The sequence below is a fragment of the Denticeps clupeoides genome, chromosome 19 (genome assembly GCF_900700375.1).
Source record: "Denticeps clupeoides chromosome 19, fDenClu1.1, whole genome shotgun sequence".
Classification (NCBI taxonomy): Eukaryota; Metazoa; Chordata; class Actinopteri; order Clupeiformes; family Denticipitidae; genus Denticeps; species Denticeps clupeoides.
This window is the reverse complement of record NC_041725.1, coordinates 15832963-15857717: the sequence shown is the minus strand read 5'-3', so window position 1 is coordinate 15857717 and position 24755 is coordinate 15832963. Positions and strand designations below refer to the sequence as shown.

General features: G+C 46.5%; 1 protein-coding gene across 8 annotated transcripts in view; it reads right to left on the bottom strand.

The window, feature by feature from the left end:
• The window catches only part of dennd1b (DENN/MADD domain containing 1B), a 77540-nt gene extending 54120 nt beyond the window's left edge, over positions 1–23420 (bottom strand). For 3 of the 8 annotated variants that reach the window (XR_003743147.1, XM_028961160.1, XM_028961164.1), the window contains exons 1-3: positions 23142–23413; positions 22688–22752; positions 5558–5601 (exon numbers count right to left, since the gene is read on the bottom strand). Coding sequence is in view for 7 of the 8 variants with exons in the window: in XM_028961160.1 (XP_028816993.1) it covers positions 5558–5601; positions 22688–22752; positions 23142–23158 (126 nt within the window). In the remaining variant the exon portion in view is untranslated. Of the gene's footprint in view, positions 1–5557; positions 5602–22687; positions 22753–23141 lie in introns of all 8 variants that reach the window. The other 5 variants (XM_028961163.1, XM_028961165.1, XM_028961167.1 and 2 more) reach the window with 4 other exon arrangements.
• Positions 23421–24755: the final 1335 nt, after the last annotated feature.

Genomic DNA, 24755 nt, shown 5'->3' with positions numbered 1-24755 from the left:
AATCTAGATGAAATAAATCAACGTTCAGTAACAACATTTAGGGGGAATGGGTGTGTATCACATTGACCAGTCAATACGGCTGACCAATCAGAATGCTTGAATCAAAGTGCTGATTATCTGCATATTGGTCTCTGTAGTGGGCGTGGTCACAGCAAAAACAACCGTTCACAATTTAATATACAGTTATAGGTGTACGGTGTTGAAATATTTTGCAATCGAAAATACCGAGTCCATATTAAAGCTTACATGTACAGCGCACATCATGCAAAATGTGTAATATGGAAATCGTATACAGTCACGTGCAGACGGGTGGCGTTTCGCCGCCAGCAGGATCTTTGCGCGCCGTGGACTATGACTGCTCCGGCGGGGGAGAGGTTCCTTTCATTATGTTTTAATAGCATGCTGCCTGCTCAGCGGTTTGACCCGGGCTGCTCGCCTTTAATAAGGGCCGACTCCGGAGATGGACCGAGGCGGAGCGCGCCGAGCAGCGCCGAGAACTGCAGAGGTGCAGTTTCAAATTGGCACGGGCCGTTACATTTTCTCTCCTGAAAAGAGTCGAGCCGGATTCCTTCCTTCTGCTGATGCCTCTCTACCTTTTTTTTTTTTTTTTTTTTATAACAGTTTCTCACACTGACCCCTTCAGCAGAGAGGAGCCAATCTTCCATCTGCTGCCACTGGTGTTATTTCTGTTCTCTCTCTTAATAAAACTCATATAACGTCACGATTGTTAGGGTTTTTTTTTTGTTTTTTTTGACAAAATTCTAAATTTAAAAACTGAAGGGGCAACATGCGAGTACATGTTGCTTTAAAAGGTAAATAAATAAATAAGTGTCGAGCGTGGACACAATCTGGCGTCCCCGTTCAGATGCAATCTTGCGTTTCTCTGAGGCTCTACTTCAAAGGCTTGCAATCATTCTGAATTCAACCCAAACACATGGAAAGAAAGAAGGCATCCCTCCATACGTCCACCCACCACTCCAGGTCATCCAAGTCGGCGTCGTGGGGGAGCTGGAGCGTATCCCAGCATGCATCAGGCGCAAGGCGGAGTGTTCTCCGTTAAAAGCGCCGCGGAAAAAACCAACACGTCCAACTCGCCCCTTTTAGTTGCGAGCAACTCAACTTTGTTTCAAAGCCCGAGCAGAGAGGGAGGCATCCGTCTCCCAAACGATGCGGAGCTGAATAAATTAGCATGATGGCAGTGATGGGGGGAGGTGAATGGAGGGGGGGTGGTGGTGAGATGGTGTTTTTGTTCTTGAGAAGACAAAACTGATACTTCTTCTGGGCCAAATGAAGATTTAGATGCATATCATCCCCCAATAAAAAATAAGAAGAAGAGGAAGGCAAGAAAAACACACACCACCACACACCACAGATCCAGAAACATCATTAATTGAGTGCCAAGTGGCCGGGGGGGATTCTACCCGCTTAAGCTGTCATCTCCCACAGGAGAATCTCTCTGCTCTGTGTGTGTGTGTGTGTGTGTGTGTAGGGGCTTGGACTGACAGAGGACAGCCAATCCACCCCCTACTCACCCACAAACTCTACACCCTTAAAAAAAAAAAAAAAGAATAAAATGGGGGAGGGGCACAGATGAATGTGACTGTAACCAGTGACGCTGCGGCATTAGTCCGGGGCCCATGCTAATTGGCGAGATGCCGGGTTGTGGTGTCTACTCTAGGAAACTACAACCTTGTTTTTCGCCATTGGTCCGTTTCTGGGTGCGTGTGACTCTCAGTTGTGTTACCGCCTTTTTTTTTTTTAACTTCAGTGCATTCACCAAAACAGCCAGGGAAACACTGCAGTGCTGTACACTGTACTGCGCACTTCATTTTCACAATGCCACAGTCGCCATCCCCAACATGGACTCCTTACTAGTCATTTAGCACTGTCGTGAAATATAGCTGGTTTATGTTCGCGTTACGCCTCATTATGTCCACTAGAGGGCAGAATTACAGGTTTCTGATGACACCAAACCTGGCAACAAACCGTAATTAAGGTAGTATAGCTTATTATGGTGGTGACCTGTGAGGCCATTAATAATTATAATGTCATGATGATTAGAGGTGGGACTGTGTTTCTTCCTTTGGTGAGACTTTATGCTGGTATACAGCATCAATTTACTGAAGTTGAACACTTAAAATTGTGGGTAGCAGAAAAACAGAAGAAAGGCAGAAGGACGGATGCAGTGACTGCATGAAATCGCCCCTTTTCTGCTAAATAAAGCTAATGCGCAAAAAAAAAAAAAAAACAGTCTTAACCATGTCTTCAAAAATGGCTCTCCCAATCCCAGTCTAGGAAGTCCAACTTCTGGAAAGATTTCACCAGACCTTAATTAGATTATTACAAGTGCGGCAGGTTGGAAACATTGTGGGTTGGAAGATGGTCCTTCGGGACCACTGAGCTCCAGGCAGTGGTCAAGTGGTCAAGACCAAACAAGTGGCGCAAATTCAGTTTAATCGCTATAGCTGCCAGTCACTAATTAGCTGCTAAAGTGATGAGACCGTCAAGACAGCTCAGGGAAAGAACAGGAAGTGGAGAGACTGACCCAAGGGGGACAGACAGCCGCTTCCTGCTTCTACTTTGGGCAACTGAAGGGAACCTGAGAATCCACACCTAACATCCCCTTTTTGAGAAGCACCTTCTGAAAGGCCTCTCACACCATCGCTACATCCAAGGATGTCTTATCTCAAGAATTCTCCAGCAGGATCCTCCTCAAAAGATAAAAGAAGCTAACTCTTCACTCCTCTCCACCTCAGCCAGGAAGTCGGCCCAGAGATCAGTGTAATCAGGAGCCATGAGCAACAAAGGAGCCTCTTTCGGGGGGCGCGAGCTCGCCCCTGCACAAAGGGCAGCCCAACGGAGCGAGTCTGAGCCATTACCCACATGCCCCGGCGGCAGGGCGGGGAATCGACTTCAGAAGAAGAAGAAGAGGAAAAAAAAAGAGAGGAAAAAAAAAGAAATCTACACATTATAGGGTCATGTGTGGGATTGCTGTCAGTGTGCAGTGAAGGAGAAAGACAAACCTCCCTACTACACGCGCACACACACACACACACACACACACACACACACTCATCACTCAGGAGCAGCACTTCAATGTTTAAGACCTTTGGAGAAGACGGCAGTCACAACCACACACACACACACACACACACACACACACACCCAGCATCCAGACAGGGTGATGATTCTCTCTCCCCTCCTTGTCTCAGCCTCCCAAGGGTGGAGATCCTGTGGAGGGGTCACGGGGGCGACCAATCATGAAGTGTCAGGCCCGTACCTCTTGATGGAACACAGTGTCAACCCAGACAAATATTTGCTTGCTGAGGGCCCCCGGGGGACCTGGGCTGTGCTTCAACACGCAGTGTACAGTAGCCCGACGTCGGCCATCATCTGGCCACCGTTTCAGGCGATCATCCTCTACCACACACACACACACCCACAAAGTGTCATTTCCAGTGAAAACAGCACATCACCATGTGAACTGCCAAGCCCCCCCGTAAACGAAACACATTTTCTTGCTGTGCAAGGGGCCGATAGCAGGTTAACAAAGAATTAAGCCCGGAGTGCAGCGCGAAAGCAGTCAGGGCGTAAAGTGGCGTGCTTGTTTATTTCCTGCCGTAGCAGATCGGGATGCCGATAAGAGCTGCTTCCTGTTCAGGCAGGGGCTGATGAACGCGCAGATACCCTACAGCCATTGCAGAGCAGACACACATCACAGGCCCTGACACCGCTAGCCGAGGTGTGCGGGAAATGGGAGGAATGTTAAACCCGGTAGCATGCTGGTTCCGTGCTCGCGGGGTCCGACGCAGAACGGGTGCCTGCAGACGAAAACAAACCGAGGGCAGTGCGACGCGATGAAGTGAAGCGCTTCCTGTTACTCTCAGGATGGATGGATGGATGTCTAGGTGACTTTTCAGCACCCGGATAATAATAAGACTCAACTGTGGCCAACGGGGTAACATTTCTTTTGCCTTTTATCCCCGCCCTTCCTGAGGTTTGGGTGGAGATCTGAGAGAGAGATAGACAGACACATTTCCATCTGTCTGCTTCATCTGCATACATAAATAAAATATAGAAATAAACAGACAGGAAGAGAGGACTTATCCGACGCAGACTAGACGCATCTTCATTATTATTATTACTATTATCATTATGATTGTCCGCATGGCAGCTGTATGTGACCAGGACGTGGAGAGTCTTCTCCCTTCACAGCTCTGCAGCAGGCCCCCTGTGCCCAGCTACCAGTCTGTTCTCCTCTGAGCCCCTCTATTCAGCCACCATGCAAAAAAAAAAAAAATCAATTCATATTTCCATAATCCACACTCTTGTCTGTCTCTCCTCCCTCCCTCCCTCTCTCTTTCTCTCTCTCTCCATCCGTCTCTCTCAAGGCTCCCCAGGGGTAGACTAACCCCTCCACCCCTATCTGCGGCCTACAACTGTCATTACGCTCAGCAACAATAACAGGAGAAACAAAAGGGGGACTGTAGAGTTCGGGTCTGCTGCTGCCATATGCTGGCTAACTTGGGGGGGGGGGGGGGGGGGGTAGAGAGGGGAACAGACAGAAAGAGAGAGAGAAACCAGAAGAGAAAGACAGAAAGAGAGAGAGAGGGGCTAATCCTCGTAATGAGGTGCGTGAATGCGGCCCTTTATGTTCACGCGGAAAGGCCAATCCATCTGTACACATTGTGCAAAACAGCCATCTTATCCAGGAACTATCTGTTTTTTTTTCAAGGGTGGAGAGAGGGAGGAATGTGTGTGTGTGTGTGTGTGTGTGTGTGTGTGTATATATATATATAAATGCTTCTCTGCAGCCACAGTAGCGCTTTCTCACTATTTCTGTTTTTGGCGCGTGATTTCGTTATGTGGGAGGCAGACAAAGCCACAAGCACCACTGAAGGCCTTCTCGATTCGGCAGCGCTTAAGAAAAGTGGCTTTATTCGAAAAGGTGGTGCACACGGAGCAGCCTGCCTTTCACTTTATTCCCCCGTTCCATATTTTTTTTATTTAATTTTTTTGGTTCTAAAAATCATTTTGGCAATTTAAGACCCACCAGATTCAAGGATTCAAGGGCTGGCACAGGCCGCTGGCTGGCACGTTAAATGCCAATATGCCACTGTTACTCTCTAAGTGCTGCATGGGGCAGTAACGCCACACACACACACAGACACAGTGGCCAGCCTCAAAGTCTGTCCATAAGCAACAACATTTCTATATTAAGAAAATAGAATATTAACATGCATCACATCATTTTCTTTTCTGCACACACACACAGGCTTAAACTTAAACTTCAATGCACAGAGTGGAACACAATCTTATCGATAACGCAGTACGATGTGTTTCCTTAGTCACGTCACCGCGAACACGATAATTACAGCAAGGCAGTATGGCGGTTACTAAACACTCTCAGCCTTCTTATCATCAGCTACTGCACAGAGATGGGAAGTAATGCGGAGACAGGAGTGGGGGAAGAAAAGGGGAAGGTGCGGACGGGTTCATTTTAACGGAGTCGGGGAGGGGTTGTGGGGAAGGGGGGTGAACGTTCCGTGTTTCCAACCTGGTCTCCGAAGTCCTGGGGGAACTTCCACAGCACTTCTGGATCTGTAAGTAATTGACAGACAGCATTAATCAGCGCGCTGCTCAGCGCAGCTCCGCAAACATACATATTAATGAGGGGGGTGGGAGCAGGGGGGGTGGCCTGCCCGTGTGTGACAGCACACTCCTCGCAGGCCACAGACGCACAAACCTGCATATGCTAATGGGACGTGTACATATGCATGCACCGGGGTTGCCCCATTACGACGCTATAACTGATCAGGAGAAACCGGGGCCACAAGTTTACCGCGCAGCTTACGATTAACGACTCAACTTACGGGAAACAGGTTAACAGGCCGATAGAGTAATAAATACCCTTCTTTATGAATGTTGTTCTCTTCGGAATTTCACACCACATTGTCCACAGAGCGCTGCAGGAAATGGTAAAAATGCTTGTGCGCCATTGCTAGGATTTCACTGAAAACACATCTTATTTTTCGGGAGCTTTACCACAGCATGGAAACGGAACGGAACGCGGAACTCAAACTCAAACCCGCCACTGACTTCTGCGAGCGCGTAAATCTCGAGAGGATTAGCACACACTGATGCGGCTGTACACAGTTTCATTGTTTTTCCACATTTAGAGAATGAAGCTAAAAAATATGGCAAATTTGTCAAAAATCCCTACTCTGTGGCTGCATCTTCTATGTGATCTTCAGGGTTGACCAAAGACTAAACCTGACATCACCAGTCAAATACCCAGTAGCGGTGTTGAAATTAATGGCCTCGTCCACACGGACGTTCAAAACGAACGCCCTCTTTACGCCATACAGGTTCTCGCTGCGCTTTGTAGCTGCGTTCGATTGACGGTTCACTGATGTCCACTTGATGCTGCTTAGCAGAAATTGATGGCGGGAGAACGTTGCGTGCAGCATCCGAACGTGCAGCCGGTTCAGATGTCCGTGTGAAAGAGCGTGACGTATTTGAAAGCATAATGTGAAGTAATGTAGAAAAATTGATGGCGCATTAATGCAATCAATGCACTGATAATCGTAAGTGATTGAGACCAGGGTGGGGCATTTATATGGATACACCTTAATAAAATGGGGATGGTTGGTGATACTAACGTCCTGTTTGTGGCACATTAGTTTTTGTGAGGGGGCAAACTTTTCAAGATGGGTGGTGACCATAGTGGCCATTTTGAAGTTGGTCATCTTGGATCCAACTTTTTTTCAATAGGAAGAGGGTCATGTGGCACAGCAAATGTATTGGTAATTTCACAAGAAAAACAATGGTGTGCTTGGTTTTAACATAACTTTATTCTTTCTTGAGTTATTCGTTTCTGACCACTTATAAAATGAGTTCAATGTCACCAACCATTCCCATTTTATTAAGGTGTATCCATATAAATGGTAAAAAAGAATGAATAATTCTTTCTGATTGACAATTAATGCACTGGCATTGCATGCGTTTTTCTCCTTGCCCTTCAGAAAAGGTCTATGCTTGCGTCTGTTATCTGTCATCTGTAAGTAAATAAATGTGGTGGTTAGAGAATGCAACCCACCTGCTACCGAATACAGCGACACTGTGACTGATGCACTCTCACCAACAGAACACAAACACTTCGCTCAGACGTTGACCACTGGCTGGTTATAACCAGCGGCAGACAGACGACAGCCTGTAACTGCACCCTTCATAGAGCTGTGCTTCTCAAAAGTGAGGCTCGTGTAATGTATGCATGGGGTCCTGAAAAAAGGAGACTTATAATTGCTAACGAAACAGAGAGCATGCCATCAAACCAAACCTTCGGTCACTAATCTGTATTATGATCATTTTAATATATCATAAATATGTATTGAGCATGTATTACATATTGCATTTCTATTTAATCAATGTGTCCCTAGTCTGAAAAGTTTGAGAAGTGACGTTACAGAGTTTGTCTAAGGCGGTTGTAACTTAAAGCATCTAAGGTAGGTCAGGGTAGGTTTATACTGAGAAAATACTCTGTGCTCTGGGCATAGGTTCTGAGTTAGAAACACGCAGAAAAAGAAAAAAACAATAAGAACTCAATGATATGGACTACGGAATATGTTTTTTTTTTCTCTGTATTGCTTCGCAGCTCTCCTACGAACACACACAGTTTTACCAAGGCGGAGTCAAAACAACCGGGTCATCTCGGAAAACTTTCCGTCACATATTCCCTCTCTAAATAGCACGTACACATGACCAATAAACACCAGTTGCACTCTGTGAACTGGTCAACAGGAGCTGTTCATTTTGTGAGAGCGCTGGCCTCGTTGTAGAGGAAAAACTACACCGTGTCCAGCCAAAGACGATGCTTCTGCTTTGAATTAGCCTATCTGGTTTAGTGTGTGTAGTGAATTAAGGGTTTTAAGGGTCTTCTCAATTAGCTTGTTTCAGGATCCGTCAGCTATGAACTCATCAAGCCTTTTTCTAGGCAAGGTCAACACGTGGAGCAGTTATTGTAAGAGAGATCTACGTAAAATCTACGTAACATCATCATCACACATCCAACTAGCATCAAAACAGATACATACAGAACAAATATCAATACCAGTTTTAGATCTTGTGTGGCATTCTAATTTAACCACTGGAACATCCATGAAATCATCTCATAATCAGCAAAAAACAGTTCATTCATCAGGGTTCTTACACATTTTTTCTAAAGAATTTATTTTGTAAAGAAAGACAAATTTTTAAATTTTTCTATGACAAATTTTCAGACAAACTTTCATGACCATATGTTCTCTGAAATTTCTGAATTTGAAAATGTACCGAAATATTGCTACATTTATGACAACCCTGAAAAGTTTAACTTAAACAACAGTGTTTCCTCCTGCATAAGCCCGAGCCCGAGTAAAACAGGCCTAGTTCAGGTTCGGCAGTAGATCATCATCTGCATTTGACTTGACTTGCAAAAAGGAGACATGCGGCTGTGGAGGAGCTGGAATACGGAAGCAATGCACGAGGGGTGCACTATGCAAAGCCAGCAAAGATACTATGGACCTGCGCTGGTTTTTAACATTGTAGTTGTAAATATAGAAAATCCGATTTCAATCACTTTTCCATAACTCGTTTATTTCGTATTCCAAATCTTTCCAATCAGACCTGGAAAATTCTAATTCATTGACATGTCCGGGTATTTAATGACCATAAGAACCATGCTTCATGGGTCAAGTGCATGATTCAAGTGCAAAAATTGCAAAACTTCCTGATATATCTCTCACATAGGTCTGCCATTTGGACGAATGAACAATAAGCACTTTAGCCATAGAAAGAGGCCGTGTGGCAATTGCTGCTCCACTTAAGACTCGGTGCAGCATCGTTTGGTTCGTCCATCTGCAGCAAGAACTGTTCTGTGTCAGGACTGGACTGGATGAAAGAGGACCATCACAAATGAAATTCTACATGCAGAATGTAACCCCTGCCCTCCTCGCACACACATACAGCCACACACAAACTCAAAGACACAAAGGTTTTTACTGTGCCGTGTTATACACTTTTAATCCGTAAAGAAGAAAAAAAAATCTTCAGGACAAGACGAAAACAGAAAAAAAAGATGTATTGCATAATCCCATTCCAAGACTTTTTCACGGATTTGGTCGTAGAAAAGAATTCTTCTCCCTCCTCGGGGATTATGATCCATCCCTGACCAACTGATCTTGCAGAGTTAGGTCAATTTTATGCTGATTTTATGGGTGAAGGGATGGGAACTACAGGCAGAGAGGGAAACAAGTCTGGGTATGAAAAGACAGACTCGTGATCCTGCCACGACACATTTCGTTTTTTTGCATGGAGTAAAGAAAAACGAATATACGTGTATATTTTAATGTTGGCGATGCAATATGCCCCCGTCCTGCATTCCCGGCACACGGTCCATCAGCCTGGCTTCAATTATTTCCCTTCCAATTCACAGCAAAAAAATGAAATAAAGCAGCCTGTGTGTTAATGGCTGGCCGGGTACGGTTGTGCAGTGGGGAGGCCGTCTGTAGGAGCCGTCACATCTTTTTTTTATTATTTCTTTTGTTTTTTGTTCCCCTTCTTTCTCTTTCTCCCCCTCCACTCCTGATGCCATATTGTGCGTGTGTTTGCGTGCAACAGCCCCAAAAGGGATTAATGGGTTAAGGCTGAAAGTTGAAGGTTATGAGGGTGAACCCCACCCCTGCTGCTGCGCCAGGGGAGAGAAATGTCACCATGACAGACCTGCGGCGGCCTAATCCCTGCCTCCCTCCTGGGGTCCTCGCTCTGAGCCCCACTCCTCTTCTCAGCAGGTCTGTGAGGCGCCCGGAGCCAACACACACACACACACACACACACACAGCCAACGTGAATCCAAACCCTGGCACCGACAGACACTAAACACATCTAAAACAGAGGAGGAAAACAGCAGCCATATCTGAAATGCGGTCCAACTCCGATAGTTTCTTTGGAAGCTCCCAACCACGTCCCAGGCCTGCGTGTTCCAGGCACGGTGCTTGCATTACGTGGCAAAAGTCTGGCGAAGGTGATGGATTTAGTGACAGGCTGGGCCGTCCTGTAGCCCGGCTGTCAGACAGGGTAATTTGGAGCCAGCAAACATGGCTAATGGGTGAGAATTGAATTGAAATCACCTTTGGACGTGGTGCTGCACCTTATTCCTTTTCATCGCGCCCCTCCAGCACTGGCGCTGTGATGGGCGGGCTCAGGAGGCCCCATTGATCCCACCCCCTGGGCTTTGAGCGTGGCTAACCTTCGACAGGAAACCGGCGGGCCACAGCAACACGCCGAAAGCCCCCGAGCGGCGGCAGCGCAGGTCGGCCGGCGATCGATGGGCTTGACGTCCCGGGGAATGCCTGTCTTTAAAAGTCGATACCCGGTGCTTTGATTCGGGGGGGAACAAGGGAGGCACGAGGGAAGAAGGGTTAATAGGTGAGGGGTGGCGGGAGCCAGACGGCTCTCACGGCATCGTACCTCACTGGGAGGGGAGGCGAGGATGCAAAAGCATAACAAAACTACATTAGCACTTGCAAATGTAGTCAGGCTGCTTTCAACGCCCCCCAAATGCCAATCTTCCGGTCCAAACTCCATGCCTTGGGAGTCCAAAGTCCAGACTGCGGATGTCCATGGCCAGTTTCTGAGCTCGGGACCACTTCTTACCAGATATTGTGCTGGATCGATGTTGGATCTTTACTCAGAAACTATCCAACAGTCCTCTCCAACCACATATGCAAAGTATCTTTACAGTGTGGTTGAAATAAAATAGCTGGTGATTATCCCGAGAATACGATTATTTTTATTTTTTTTATTATTATTATTTTTGCAGCTAAGCTGTAGTGCACGGGAGGTTTTCTCTAATGTCATATTCTGCAGTTGAGCACTTCAATTAAAGGCTAGTAGGCCAATCAGGGCTGCGGCTTGGCCACCAGCTGATCAATTATTTCAACCATAAACTACCAAAGTTAATTACTGCCATTTATTTAATGCAAGAGTCTATTGTTTTCATAAAAATATGTATTAATAACAGAGGAAGGCAATTTGTTATTTCATCTAGGGCTGCATGTTTTTGGGAAAAAGACATATTGCGATTATTGAGATCAATATTGCGATATGCGATTGCGATATGATAAAGGACACTTGCTTGTATATCAATGAAAAGTCACATACTAAGTGAAATGTTTAATTTCTAAGTGAAACATACAAACTACTTATAAAAACCTGAAATGCCCAGTGCTTTCAAAATACAATATTCTACAAAATTAAATAAATCACAAAAAAATCTTTACATTACTGTCGAACGACAAACCCTGGTAAGGCTAAACAACTGTTTTGATTATATTTGGCAATTATAAAATCCCGTATTATAGTACTTACGTTTAACCAAAACATTGTTTGGAGGCTGACTTGAACACAGGGATGGATAGCTTTGCTAGCTTAGCTAAGGTTAAGATTTGTAAACTGAGGTGAATTTCTGTAGGAAACCTTCAAAGTTTGAGAAAAGTTAACTAAACAGCTAAGAACAGTCTAAATAGTTAATGCCTACATTTAGCCAAAACGTTGTTTGGAGGCTGACTTGAACACAGGAATGCATAGCTTCGCTAGCTTAGCCTATCTTAGCTAAGGTTAAGATTTATAAATAAAAATGGGATTTTATAATGGCCAAATATATTCAAAACAATTGTCCAGCCTTACCTATGAAATGTAATCCCCCGGGATCTGGTTTGGAGCGAACAGCGGTTTGTACAGCCCCAAGCAGCACAAGAGTGAGGCATTTTTATGCACTTCTCTCCATAGACATGTATATGCTTCACGCCACAGCAGAGCCTATCGCTATATGGCGGCGACGTTGACGTACGATGCAGCGCGTCATGCGGCGTCTAACCATGTCGCCGAATCGAAAGTCATGTGACCAAACACCTCATATCCGACTGAAGTGAAACTTCAGTCAGCTCGCAAACTTTGAGAGAATGAGAGAATGGATCGGATATGTCGCCGATCCAATCCATGTACTAATCATTTAAATCGCAGCTTTTTGCGTTCATGTAATCGCAAAGACTGACATCGCGATTACGATTGCGATTAGATTAAACGTGCAGCACTAACTTCATCATATATATATGATACAATACAACTATCGATTATTTGATAATCAACAAATCTGCTGTTTTTTTAGACGATTGATTACTTAATTCATGTACGTATAGTAGGGGTGTGATGATGTCCCACAGTACAGTCCGTACATCGCTTTTTAGGCCAAGATTTCGGGTCTTTATCTGTACGTTTTGTGGGTAAAGTGAACAATGTGCATGCTATTTACTTTGTTCAAAAGCACTTTTGAAAGACAGTCGTTGTTTTGCTGCAGTTTATAACTGCAAGCTGTGTTGTGTGGTGGGTCTGCACTGTGTGATTTACTTTAGTTGAGTTGAAGTAAAAGTGGAGTGATTGTCATTGTGAAACACTGCAGGACACGGTGACAAAACGAATTGTTGTCAATTGTGAACAATTTACGTGATGCACAAATGTCAGTGCAGTTACATTTATTCACAAACCAATAAAACTGCATTTACATACCACCGCATATATTTGTGAATACCCTTACATTTGTTTGTGGATTTTTGAAACTTCCTGGACATCTAAATGCAGCAGCTTATCATGCTGATATGCAGAGACTGTGCTGATTCTTGCTGATTTGCTGTAGACATTGGAGACATTTGATTGGCTACCTTTTGATTAAAAACACATTTGTGAATCGAGCACCGTAAGGGTATTCAAAAATATATACGGTGGTTTGTAAATGTAGTTTTACTGGTTTGTGAATAAACTGCACTGACATTATTGCATCACTTAATTTTTTTAGAGTCTTCTAAGTCTTAAATTATATTTGTGAAACTTGTTACATCTGTTGCTGAATCAAGAAATGTATTTTTGGATGGTGTGATATATATTTGTGAATTTTGAAACTAAACAATCTCCATACTGTTCTGGGACCACAGGAGAAGACGCGATCTTCACAGCAACACCAGCGCCTGGTAAACCAAAATTATTTATTTATTTATTTATTTTAATTTTTTACGGTGAAATGCTACCCCAATTTGGAACGTTTTGCTCTCGGCTTGGCACCCGTGCTCTCTCTCCACCATTCCTACGTTCCTCTTCTTTAGCTCAGAATGCAGAAATGGCAGAAATGACTTCCTGCGGTGGCACCACTTTGTTCTTGATGTGTGTCCGTGTGAAATGCATTCTGGGACACTTGACTACCCATGTTGACTCAAGCCACCACCTGATGCGTCCAAAATTCTTTCTTAAAAGCAAGGATTAAAATCCTGTCCATCGTGCGTAAGAGCAGCGGCCTGGTTCCGGAGAAGAAGCCCGGCGCTCCAACCTGTACATCTGAGGCCTTGTCGTTTACGCCTCTTTTCTGTCCCCCCCTTTTCACCCTTCTATGCACCTCACACTTGGCCAGAGGTTGAAGAGCTGAACTCCAACCTGCGCCGCAATGCTTTCGCTCTTTTTTTCCTACCCCCCCAAGCCACCCGCTTTCTTTCTCTTATCTATAAAAGACTTATTTCACAGTACACTGAGGTATGGATTAGCCCACTCTGAGCCTCGGAACAAAGCCATTGTCTTTTGTGGTGGTCGGCACTGAGCAAAGAGCTAGCTGCTAAGAGGAAGCTGGTGCTCCTTAGGAGCCACAATGGCCGTATTGTGCGTGGCACACTGGAAGGTCTGTTTTATTATTTTTTCTGTGCGCGTCTAGACTTTGAGGCAGCTAGTCAAGAAAACAGAAGAAAATCCCATCAAGCACTGGAGTGAAAGTTAACTAAGGTAACCTGCTGTGAACCTGATGAAGATGTCAACCGAACATATGGTAGAAAAAAAAAGTCTATTGTCAGTACAAGGAGCTCTCTCTCTCTCTCCCTCTCTCGCTCTTTTTTTTTTTCTACCAGCATTCTCTGTCCCCTCTGAAAAGTAGAGCGGGGACCGAAAAGAGAGAGAAGAAAGGGGAGGGGAGCGGGTGGAGATTTTCAGAGCCCCGAGCGAGAAAAGGAATAACAGTGGTCATCACTTTACTTCTGGATCAGTAGACTTACTTTAGCCGCGAGTAGCCCCACCCCCGCCCCGCGCGTCCACCATTTAAAAGGGGGTAAGCAGATTAGCGAGCATCTTTCAGGCTCGCGCGGAAAAAGAGAAACACAGAGGGTCGCCCCTCCCCAAAAAAATAATAAAAGCCGGTTTCTCAGATCGCACGCTGCAATGGCATTACATTTCATGCTAATTTATTAAGCAAACGAGATTCCACTCCGCAATGATATGGTCCTTAGCGGTGACACAGTCGGTGTGTATCGCGGTGAGCGTGCGGGGAATAGACATTTTGGGGTGAGGACATATCCCTATGGCGTCACTAGGGGAGGGACAAACTTTTTTCACAATTATCTGTACACTCTTGTCTCTGAAAATTGTCTCTTTTTAAATAAAGTGGTTTCATGAGCAAATTCTGGCAAAAAATTATGCCTGCATCATAACTTTGTCATCATAACTTTATCGCAGGACTACGGTCCTGCAATGTGTAAATAATGAATCGACAGTACTGTGATGTATCATCGGTGTTTTCAACATGTTATAAATATGTTGCTGTGGGATTTCAGTGTTTTACGCACGAAACATAAAGCAACATGTATAATCAACGAGATATTTTGAATGGTGATGCAAGGTCAATGTCAGCAAATGAAATCCATTTTATTCATTTTGACAACCTGATTCGCTGGCAAACTAACTCTGAACTTCCGGCAAACTTGTTTGCTCCAAAAGCACCGTAATTTACGGCTCTCCTCTCCTCTCCTCTCCTCTCCACTCCTCTTCCGAGCTGAAGCCCACGGCTCCAAAACGGATGGAGCTCCGGCATAGACAGGAATCAAGCGGCCGTCTAAAAAAAAAAAAAAAGGAGCGAATGCCGCCGCAAAGAAAGAAAGGTAAAAAAAAAAACAAAAAAAAAAAAAAACCAAACAGCTTGTCAAAGCGCGGCCCTCCCGAAAAGCACGGCGTGCTGCACAGGCTTCCTCGGAGATGTAGCCTGAAGGAGGGGGAGAGGGAGGCGGAGAGACACCCTCCTTGGAGTTAGTTGGGGGGGTGCACAACCTAATTTCACAGCTTCATGATTGAGTGGAGTAGCATATGGATGCCAGCGATGTGACAGTCTCTGCGTATCACTGCATATTAGCGGAGTGTGTCACAATGCACGTCCGCGCCGAGGATTGTTTGTCAACTGCCTGCATGGGAGGGAGCGATCTGCGATGTGCCTCGCGTGACGCTCAATAAACGGCCGTCTGTCGGTGCGGGCGAGATTGAGTTTCGTTTCAAGGCCGCGCCGCCGTGACCCCGCGAAGGAGATGAAGCCCCTCTCTGCGTGGATTTCCTCTACATCGCTATGCCTTCACCTATAATGGGGGGGGGGTTCCCAGTTTGGGGAGAAAAGCTGGTGAGGGGCGGCAGCAGGTAATCACAAGTTTCAAACCATATGCTCGCGCCATCTGCTTCACACATATACTCACGGACCAGGAACAAAAAAAAAAAAAAAAAAAAACACAAAAAAAACTAACTAATAAAAAAAAAAAAAAAAACCCTCAATTATCCATTCAAAGCGGTGACAATTAATAATTGTGCAGCGTTAATCCTGCATAGGGGTGGCAGCAGCCACAACATACAACGCGTTAAAAAAAAAAAAAACGACAGATCACGAGCCAAAGGCCGGTATCTGCCAAGCATCTTGAGCCTGGTCTTCACAAACAGTCTAATTTGTGTCTTCCGCAAAGCTCTCCACACCCAGAAAATTACAGACACGGTTCCGGCGAGAAAAAGGGCGGGTACGCATATGCACCTTGCAGGCCCCAGCTGTAGCCACCGTCACCCATCAATGGCCAATTTCTGAGCTCGGGACCACTTCTTACCAGATATCGTGCTGGATCGATGATGGATCTTTACTCTCCAACCACATATGCAAGTATCTTTACAGTGAGTGCGGTCAAAATAAAATAGCTGGTGATTATCCCGAGAATACGATAATTTTTCTTATTATTTTTTTTATTATTATTTTTGCAGCTAAGATGTAGTGCACGGGAGGTTTTCTCTAACGTCATATTCTGCAGTTGAGCACTTGAATTAAAGGCTAGTAGGCCAATCAGGTACTGAAACAGGGCCACAGAATGGGTGACAAAGACCTCATGCGAGTCACATGACAAACAATGACAAATAGCACAGCTAAGCCAACGCAAAAGCATCCACTGGGACTGACCTAGATTCTGTCGTGAAAAATGGGCCGCATCCCAAGAAGGGACCCATAGGCCAGACTCGGTACCACAAAATTCATACACGTCACTCGTGGACTGACTATATGGATCCATGGCAGCTGACGAAACTCAAAATGTGCACAAGATCGTGTTTTCGCATTGTGTGCACATATCATTGGAACAATTATTAAAATACATTTCTGTCGTAGGATATAAGGTTCCAAAAAAAGCCTGTTTTCTTTTTTTTCTGATGGTGCTTGCCATGCATGTCGGCTACAGAAGCACTCAGTTGCCATCAGGCAACAGTGACCCCGTTCTTAACGGCACAGAGTACTACAAACATACATATCTAGACTTTTGAAAATAGCCAGGTCCCAAAAAAAAAAAACCCTTGATTGAAGTGAAAGTGATTGTCATTGTGAGGCTCAGCACACGGTGACACAACAAAATGTGTCCTCTTTAACCCATCACCCTTGGTGAGCAGTGGGCAGCCATGACAGGCGCCCGGGGAGCAGTGTGTGGGGACGGTGCTTTGCTCGGTGGCACCTTGGCGGATCGGGGATTCGAACCAGCAACCACTTCTTCTAGGCCACCGCTGCACCCCTTTTTTGTGTGAGCGAGGGCAGCGCCGCTGTGTAAACATCTAAACCGTCTGAAGAAGACATGCTTCTGTGTAAATGCTAAGTTAGCGCATTTTAGGAATGAGAGCAAACATGCTCATGAACGTGAGGTAGCGAGCGAGACGGAGGCCAGTCACCCAAGTGCAAACGAGTGGAAAGGACAAGGTGACAAATCTAGAAATCCTATTCAAAGCTAAATTATAGATCAGGCTCCTACTTTTCAGCCGAGCAATGAGGTCTAAAAATAGCAGCACCAAGGCCTGTGCCTAGAAGACGTTCCAGCATCAGACCAACTGCATTAGTGCATTTCAATGGATCCTGCGCTTCAAGGGAGGCACAGGGGTTTGCCGAGAAGCGTCAGAGTGATGCAAGACGCGCCAACAGCCCCCACCGTATTCAGACTGCTGCAATCGGCAGGATCTCTTTCAAAGCACACTTCCGCATTACGCCTCCTGCGCCCCGCTCTCCAGGACTCTCTCCGGTGGAGTCGAGGCGTCGCACCGAATGTCCGGGGAACGGTGTCCCCTCCCCCCGGCAGGGGGTTGGCTGCTCCTGTCACAACCGCCGAGCTTCAGATACCCCCCGCAGTAGGAGGACGCCTCGTCTGGTGGGAACAGGTGGTGTTTCGGGCAGTATGGGCGAGGTGGAAACCTTGCAGCAGAATGTGGGGGGGGGGGACAATACTCACGTAAAGCATACTGATTCCCTGGCAACGGTTTCCAGAAACACAGACAAATGAGCTACTGGCTATATTTGTTGGCTAGTTTAATACTGACGTGTATGAAAATGACATCAGCAACGGCAAAATCACATCAGGGCCACTACCGCGTTGATCACTGGCCCACATCTATATAACCTATAATCACTGGCCCACATCTATCACCCTATAAAGTGTGTCTGTGTATTAAATTACGAGTAAAATCAACAACTAATCGCACTTATTAACAATATCTACTGTCGTCTGCTGTAATTAGGCGAGGGCTGGAGTGTAAGGAGGCAAAAATCGGGCCTAATGTGTCCATGTGTGTCGAATTCCTTACTTTTCTGAGGACGTCGGTGTTCCGAGCCAAGCACACGCGCAGAACCGAACGGACAAGTGCGTTGGTGTGTGCAAAGGTCCAGCCTGCAGCATCCAGAAGCGCGAATTATATGCAATTATGCGTTTTACAGAGGATTCCATTTTATTCGTTGGATTCCATGATTCCGTCCGCGGAAATCATAGGGCCCTAAATAAATCTCAATACTGTTTTTGACCCCATTAAATGTACAGGCATTACAAGAAGTGTAATTATATACACGTTAAAGAGCCATTGAGGTCTTCATAGACATACAACTTTCACTCCATTTCTCAAAATATAGTACTCTGCGCAGACATTTCACAAAAAACACACGTCCTGCACCATTTTTTCCTGCTTTTCCTGTTCTTTATCCACAGACCAATGTCAGACCTTGTCTGAATTTGTGCATTAAGTGTATATGTATACTTGGTTGTGGCAATGGCTCTAGTATTACAAATGGCGGATGAGAAATGGTTTAAAGAAAATTGTTGCTTTATCTCTCTGCTTGGTCAGGAACAACTGTTCAAAAAGTTCGACTTGCATCTGCAACTAATGAACCGTGCCACAGGAAATAATGATAATGAACTTCTGCAACTTTTCAACATCTCAGTCTAAAGCTACAATCCGTCTTATTACACTATAATAATGATGATAATAAGATGCGCAGAAGCGGCCAGTCGGAGTAGCCTGGTAGGACTAATGACCAATCAACACCATTTCTGCCCAGTGTGACATCTGCTAGACCCACAGGGAATTCTTTTAGCGTTAGCCAGCTCTGACCCACACACACAGCTGCAAGCCAATCAGATTATTAGAACATGAGCTGGAGGTCAAAGGGCATAAAAAAAAAAACCACACAGTTGGTTAAATAGGAGCGCTTCGAAAACAAAAAAAAAAAAAACGAAAAAGAAAGAAATGTATTTAGCGCCGGTGCTCGGCGCTTGTTTGGCGGCGACGCCCCAAAATCGGCCCGCGGCTCGAGGGGCCGGGAGGTGGGGAAAGAGCAGCGTGCTTGACGTGACGGAGGGCCGCTGTAGCTCCTGCGCGGCCTCGGCGGAGGCGGAGATTCATCGCTGGCAGCCGCACCCGACCCCCTCCCGCCCCCTCCCAGGCCGAACACAGACAAAGCATCATTACTGACCAACATCCAAAGATCGCTCGTTCGCAATCGTTCTTTGGCAAAAGGCCGGCCCGTGCGCGAGATCAAAGCGAGAGAGGAAAGCGAAGCCGGCGACAAAGTCGTTTATCTGCTAATTGCCGTGCGAGGGCGGTTGGAGGGGGGAAAACGGTATTCTCATCTATTAGCTTTATTGCTTTATTACCGGGAGCAATCTGGCCAAAGCAGGCAGGAAAGACAGGTAGCATCTGCCTCCACCTACTGCCTTGGCACAGCCAGCCTCATCTGGTGAGTTTTGGCACCGGGCTGGAGGGACGCCGACGGCGGCTCGGCGCGGCCGAGCGTGGAAGCTCGGCTATTTCCCGCTCCGCCACGCCGTGTCAAAGGTCCCGTCGGCGCCGGGGTTCTTTTAGCCTTCCGCCGCGTCTTCTCCCGGTGGCAATGAGACATGGCCGCTGCCGCGAGGTGTTAGACGGAACGGGAAAAAAACACATTAACACCCACCTACCCGAACATGCATAACAAATAGCGTGTGAGAGATGTTTGGCAGGTGTCGGGCCTGTGAAGGTCTGGTGTTCCAGGGTGCAGCAGGCGGCTCGAGGCTCGTCCGAGGGTGAGACCCGGGACCCGTCCTCCCAGACCCGTCCTCCGGGGCAGTGGTGGCCTAGCGGTTAAGGAAGCGGCCCCGTAATCAGAAGGTTGCCGGTTCGAATCCCGATCCGCCAAGGTACCACTGAGGTGCCCACTGCTCACCAAGGGTGATGGGTTAAATGCAGAGGACAAATTTCACTGTGTGCACTGTGTGCTGTGCTGCTGTGTATCACATGTGACAATCACTTCACTTTAAACTTTAGATGTCAAATTAAAATGCCACCCACAACAAATAACGAAAGTGTAAAGTGAAGTGAAGTGATTGTCACTTGTGATACACAGCAGCACAGCACACGGTGCACACAGTGAAATTTGTCCTCTGCATTTAACCCATCACCCTGAGTGAGCAGTGGGCGGCCATGACAGGCGCCCGGGGAGCAGTGTGTGGGGACGGTGCTTTGCTCAGTGGCACCTTGGCGGATCGGGATTCGAACCGGCAACCTTCTGATTACGGGGCGGCTCCCTTAACCGCTAGGCCACCACTGTCCCAGCGTAGCGTAAACAGAGTTCGCCGCGCTCGCCGGGAGGCTTGTGATTCCTCTCAGCGTGCCGCGGGGCACAACGCAAATAATGGGCAGGTTCTCCCAAACTCCCGGGAAGACGATGATGTCACGTTGTAGATCTCTGTACGTCCAGAGACTGATAAGATCAGCTTTTCCTCCATTCCCGCTGTGTGTGTCTGGGTTTCGAAGGGCAAGGTCCAACACTATCTACCGGCCGTGCGAAATGCGATTCAACACATTTCAACGTGGACCGCGGTGCACACCACTGCGTGGAACCGATCAGCCAAGTGGGTCAGATTCGACACTGACAACCGCTCTAGCTCCTCGCAAGCCATAGAAAATAAAGGGTTTCGGAGCAACTCTCGGCTGTGAACTCGGCCAGCCCTAATGTATGGTGTACCACTTGGATCCGCCCATCCGAATGCTGGAAATAAAAGGGCTGATAATCTCCACGTTGGTCGTGTTAGTGGGCGTGGTCCCAATGTCATGTCGGCTGACACACCCTGTGCACAAGAGGAGACGGGTGGGAGTATTGAGAATTAAGTGGGGTGTGTGAGAGCTGTCAATCAGACTATGTTCATGAAAACATCATGAAAGCTAATCTTCTGGGTGTCAGAAAAAACTGCACATCAGCAAAAAAAGCGTTTACATTTACGGCATTTATTAGACGCCCTTATCCAGAGCGACTTACAATCAGTCGTGACAGGGACAGTCCCCCGTCTGGAGACACTCAGGGTTAAGTTTCTTGCTCAGGGACACAATGGTAGTAAGTGGGCTTTGATCCTGGGTCTGTTTATTTCTGCCAATGCTCAAGCCTCAAGCCTCAAACACAAACTTTTAAACGTACATGCAAGCCTCAGCTCTTGGAGCTTAATCACTTCCTTTTGCTGCAAGAAAAAGCCTCTGACTTTTTCAGGAAGCCATCTGAAAATAGATTCAGCACAAATGTGGTTGGCAGCAGCATGAAGCATCATCCTTTCTTACACGGTAAATCAACCAAGCCCAAACGAATAGGTCATCGGACCAAAAAAAAAAATGTGTTTAGAGAACTGGCAGAGCAAGGCCTGTTCCGGCTTGAGAAAGCACCACACGACGGCGAGCGCACGGGATGCATGTTGCTTACTGACATTAAACGGACATGCATCACGCACACTACCAATGGGACAAATACAGTACAGACCTTCTCATTCAATACGTTTTCTTTATTTACGTTGGTAGATTCTCACTGAGAATCTAGAACTATGAATGAACACATGTGGAGTTATGTACTTAACAAAAAGTGGAGACCTGACCTCCACAGTCACCGGACCTGAACCCATTCGAGAAGGTTTGGGGTGAGCTGGACCAACAAGTGCTAAACACCTCTGGGAACTCCTTCAAGACTGTTGGAAAAGCATTTCAGGTGACGACCTCTTGAAGCTCATCGAGAGAATGACAAGAGTGTGCAAAGCAGGAATCAGAGCAAAGAAACTAGAATATAAAACATGTTTTCAGTTATTTCACCTTTTTTTGTTAAGTACAGAACTCCACATGTGTTCATTCATAGTTTTGATGCCTTCAGTGAGAATCTACCAACGTAAATGGTCAGGAAAATAATGAAAACACAGTGAATGAGAAGGTGTGTCCAAACTTTTGGCCTGTACTGTACATAAAATTTTTTTTTTAAACATCCTGCCTAAAAAAATGTCCTTATTAACAATAAAATAATATCCTGCTTCCATCGATCAACCATCGCTGACATAAATCAAACACACGGTCAGCGGCGGGAAGCGTATGTAACACAAGCGGCCGTCCCCATACTCTCAACCTGAAACCAATTCGATTTGCAACGCTGACGCGGCAATTATCTCACGCCAAGCCGCTTTCCTGGGCCGGACCGCAACGCGCGGGCCGTAGCTTGGCGGGCCCGACATTTGGCTTTAAATGTGGCCTGCGCTCCTGAGAGTGCACCTCAGGAAATGAGACTAGCCCTGGCGCGTCTCGGGGGGAAGTGGGTTATGACAATATGACATCTGAACCCATGACTTTATTTTCACAATTCGTCTGAGGACACCTGCACCGCACCTATTTAACGTCAGAAGCGAGACGAACGACGAGCCAGTTGATAGACGTAGTCTATAAAAAAAAAAAAACCCACAGGACACGTGGGTTTTATACGATATTTGAGATGTATGTGAAAAATTCCCACCGAACTGCAGAACTGTTATTATTTCCTGTACAAACCTTCACGACAGGCCGTGCATCAACTCCTCGGCCCGGCCCTTTCAACGTCACCCTGTGAACGTTTAACCTGTCTCGGTCCTCTGCTGGTGACAGATTAGCCACCGGTGACGACGGTGGCAGGCTGCAGATGAGCACCAGGACGTGACAGTTCGCCCACGCTCATATTATTCTGGGTTTTTTTTCCAGCAAGGCAGCTTACCTGCATGTTCGGACGGAGGGCACGCCACCTGCAGCACCAAATCGAACGTCCTCCCGGGATTCTCGCTGCAATCGTAGACACAAACACACACACACACACACGCACACAGACACACACACACACACGCATGAGTTACGACACCGTCGTGCGGCCACGGTCGGCCCGAGACGGGGGGAAGAGTCTGGCCGTAAAGTGGCCGTCACGCAACGTTTATCGCTCCCGTCCCGTCCGCGGGGAAAAAAAACCCCCACTAGCAGGCTGGTCGGCGGAGTTAGCCGCCGTGCTAACAGGCTGTTTAAAGACTCGTCATGGGGGGGTTCGGCTGTTGGCGGGTTTTTTTTTTCTTTCTTTCTTTCTTTTTTTGTCACGTTTTGTAGCGGCGTGACGTGCTGACGGAGCGAAAACGCGCGCGTAATAAAGCACGTAATAAACGCGTAACAAAACGGCGGCTTACTTTATCCTGCTGTCCATGGTCACACCATCGCGACAGCCCGCGCCGGCTCGGTCCCTGTCTCACGGGCGCGTCGCGCACATTTGTGCTCTTATTGGGCTATTTTAGTCATTGTTAATTTTTTTTTCCTGTTTTGCGGGGGGGGGGTTGGTAGCGCAGAACGCGAGCGGCGGACTCCTGCTGCTGCGGCTCGCCGATCCGGTCCCGCGGCGGAGACACACCAGGAAGTGGGAGCCCGAAGATTCGGTGACGTCACGCCGCTTGATCGGCACCTGGGGCCCGATGTCACCTGCCCGCCGCGGCCTGGCGGTGGCCCGACGCCGCTGTGTCACTGTAGTCTTATCGATGTCATCGTCGATTTGGAGTTCCGGTTTTCAGCACTGATGTGGACTCTCTGACCGGCATAGATCAGTTTTACAAACCATATGTACAGCACTGGCCAAAAGTTTGGACACACCTTCTCATTCAATGTGTTTTCTTTATTTTCATGACCATTTACGTTGGTAGATTCTCACTGAAGGCATCAAAACTATGAATGAACACATGTGGAGTTATGTACTTAACAAAAAGTGGAGACCTGGCCTCCACAGTCACCGGACCTGAACCCAATTGAGATGGTTTGGGGTGAGCTGGACCGCAGAGTGAAGGCAAAGGGGCCAACAAGTGCTAAACACCTCTGGGAACTCCTTCAAGACTGTTGGAAAAGCATTTCAGGCGACGACCTCTTGAAGCTCATCGAGAGAATGCCAAGAGTTTGCAAAGCAGGAATCAGAGCAAAGAAACTAGAATATAAAACATGTTTTCAGTTATTAAGTACATAACTCCACATGTGTTCATTCATAGTTTTGATGCCTTCAGTGAGAATCTGCCGACGTAAATGGCCATGAAAATAAAGAAAACACATTGAATAAGAAGGTGTGTTCAAACTTTCGGCCTGTACTGTAGGTCAATGATAAAATTACAGATAACAGATAAACTCAATAATATTGTGTGGAGAATGGTAAACCATTTTTAAAAATTACAAAATGCTGTTGATGGTCCAATAAAAGACATAACATGGGGGAAAACTCCAATCCAGACATTGTTCGTGTTGCAAATGACAGTTAATGATGGAATATCTCCTTACATGTAGAAAGGAACTTTAAATTTATTTCCAGCGGAAATTCACACCAGTACCAGTTCAAACATTGCTAATTAATATTTATTATTCTTATTTTGTCATTTTTTATCTATTCAAACCCTTAAAAGTGACAAGCACTAGCAAGTCAGTGGGTCATTTTTATATATAAGTCTGGTAGTACTTGCAGATGTGCTCCTGTATCTTCTGCCAGACAGTAAGTACGAGGACTTGGAGTGCATGCTGTTGGGTGGCTGCGGGCCTTGATGATCATTGGCATCATTGGTGGAAGATGCCTCGACCAATAGGAGGAACGCGAGCTCTCGATGGGGCACCTGTAGGTGTTCGCGAGGACACTGCCAAACCTCGGTTTTTGGAGCGTGCTGTCCATATGTAGTGACCAGAAGAGGTCCTGACTGATGTTGCTTGGCACGATTCCCCCCTGCGCCTGTCCACCGGTAAATAAAATGGATTGAAACTAATGAGATAAAAGGCATTCC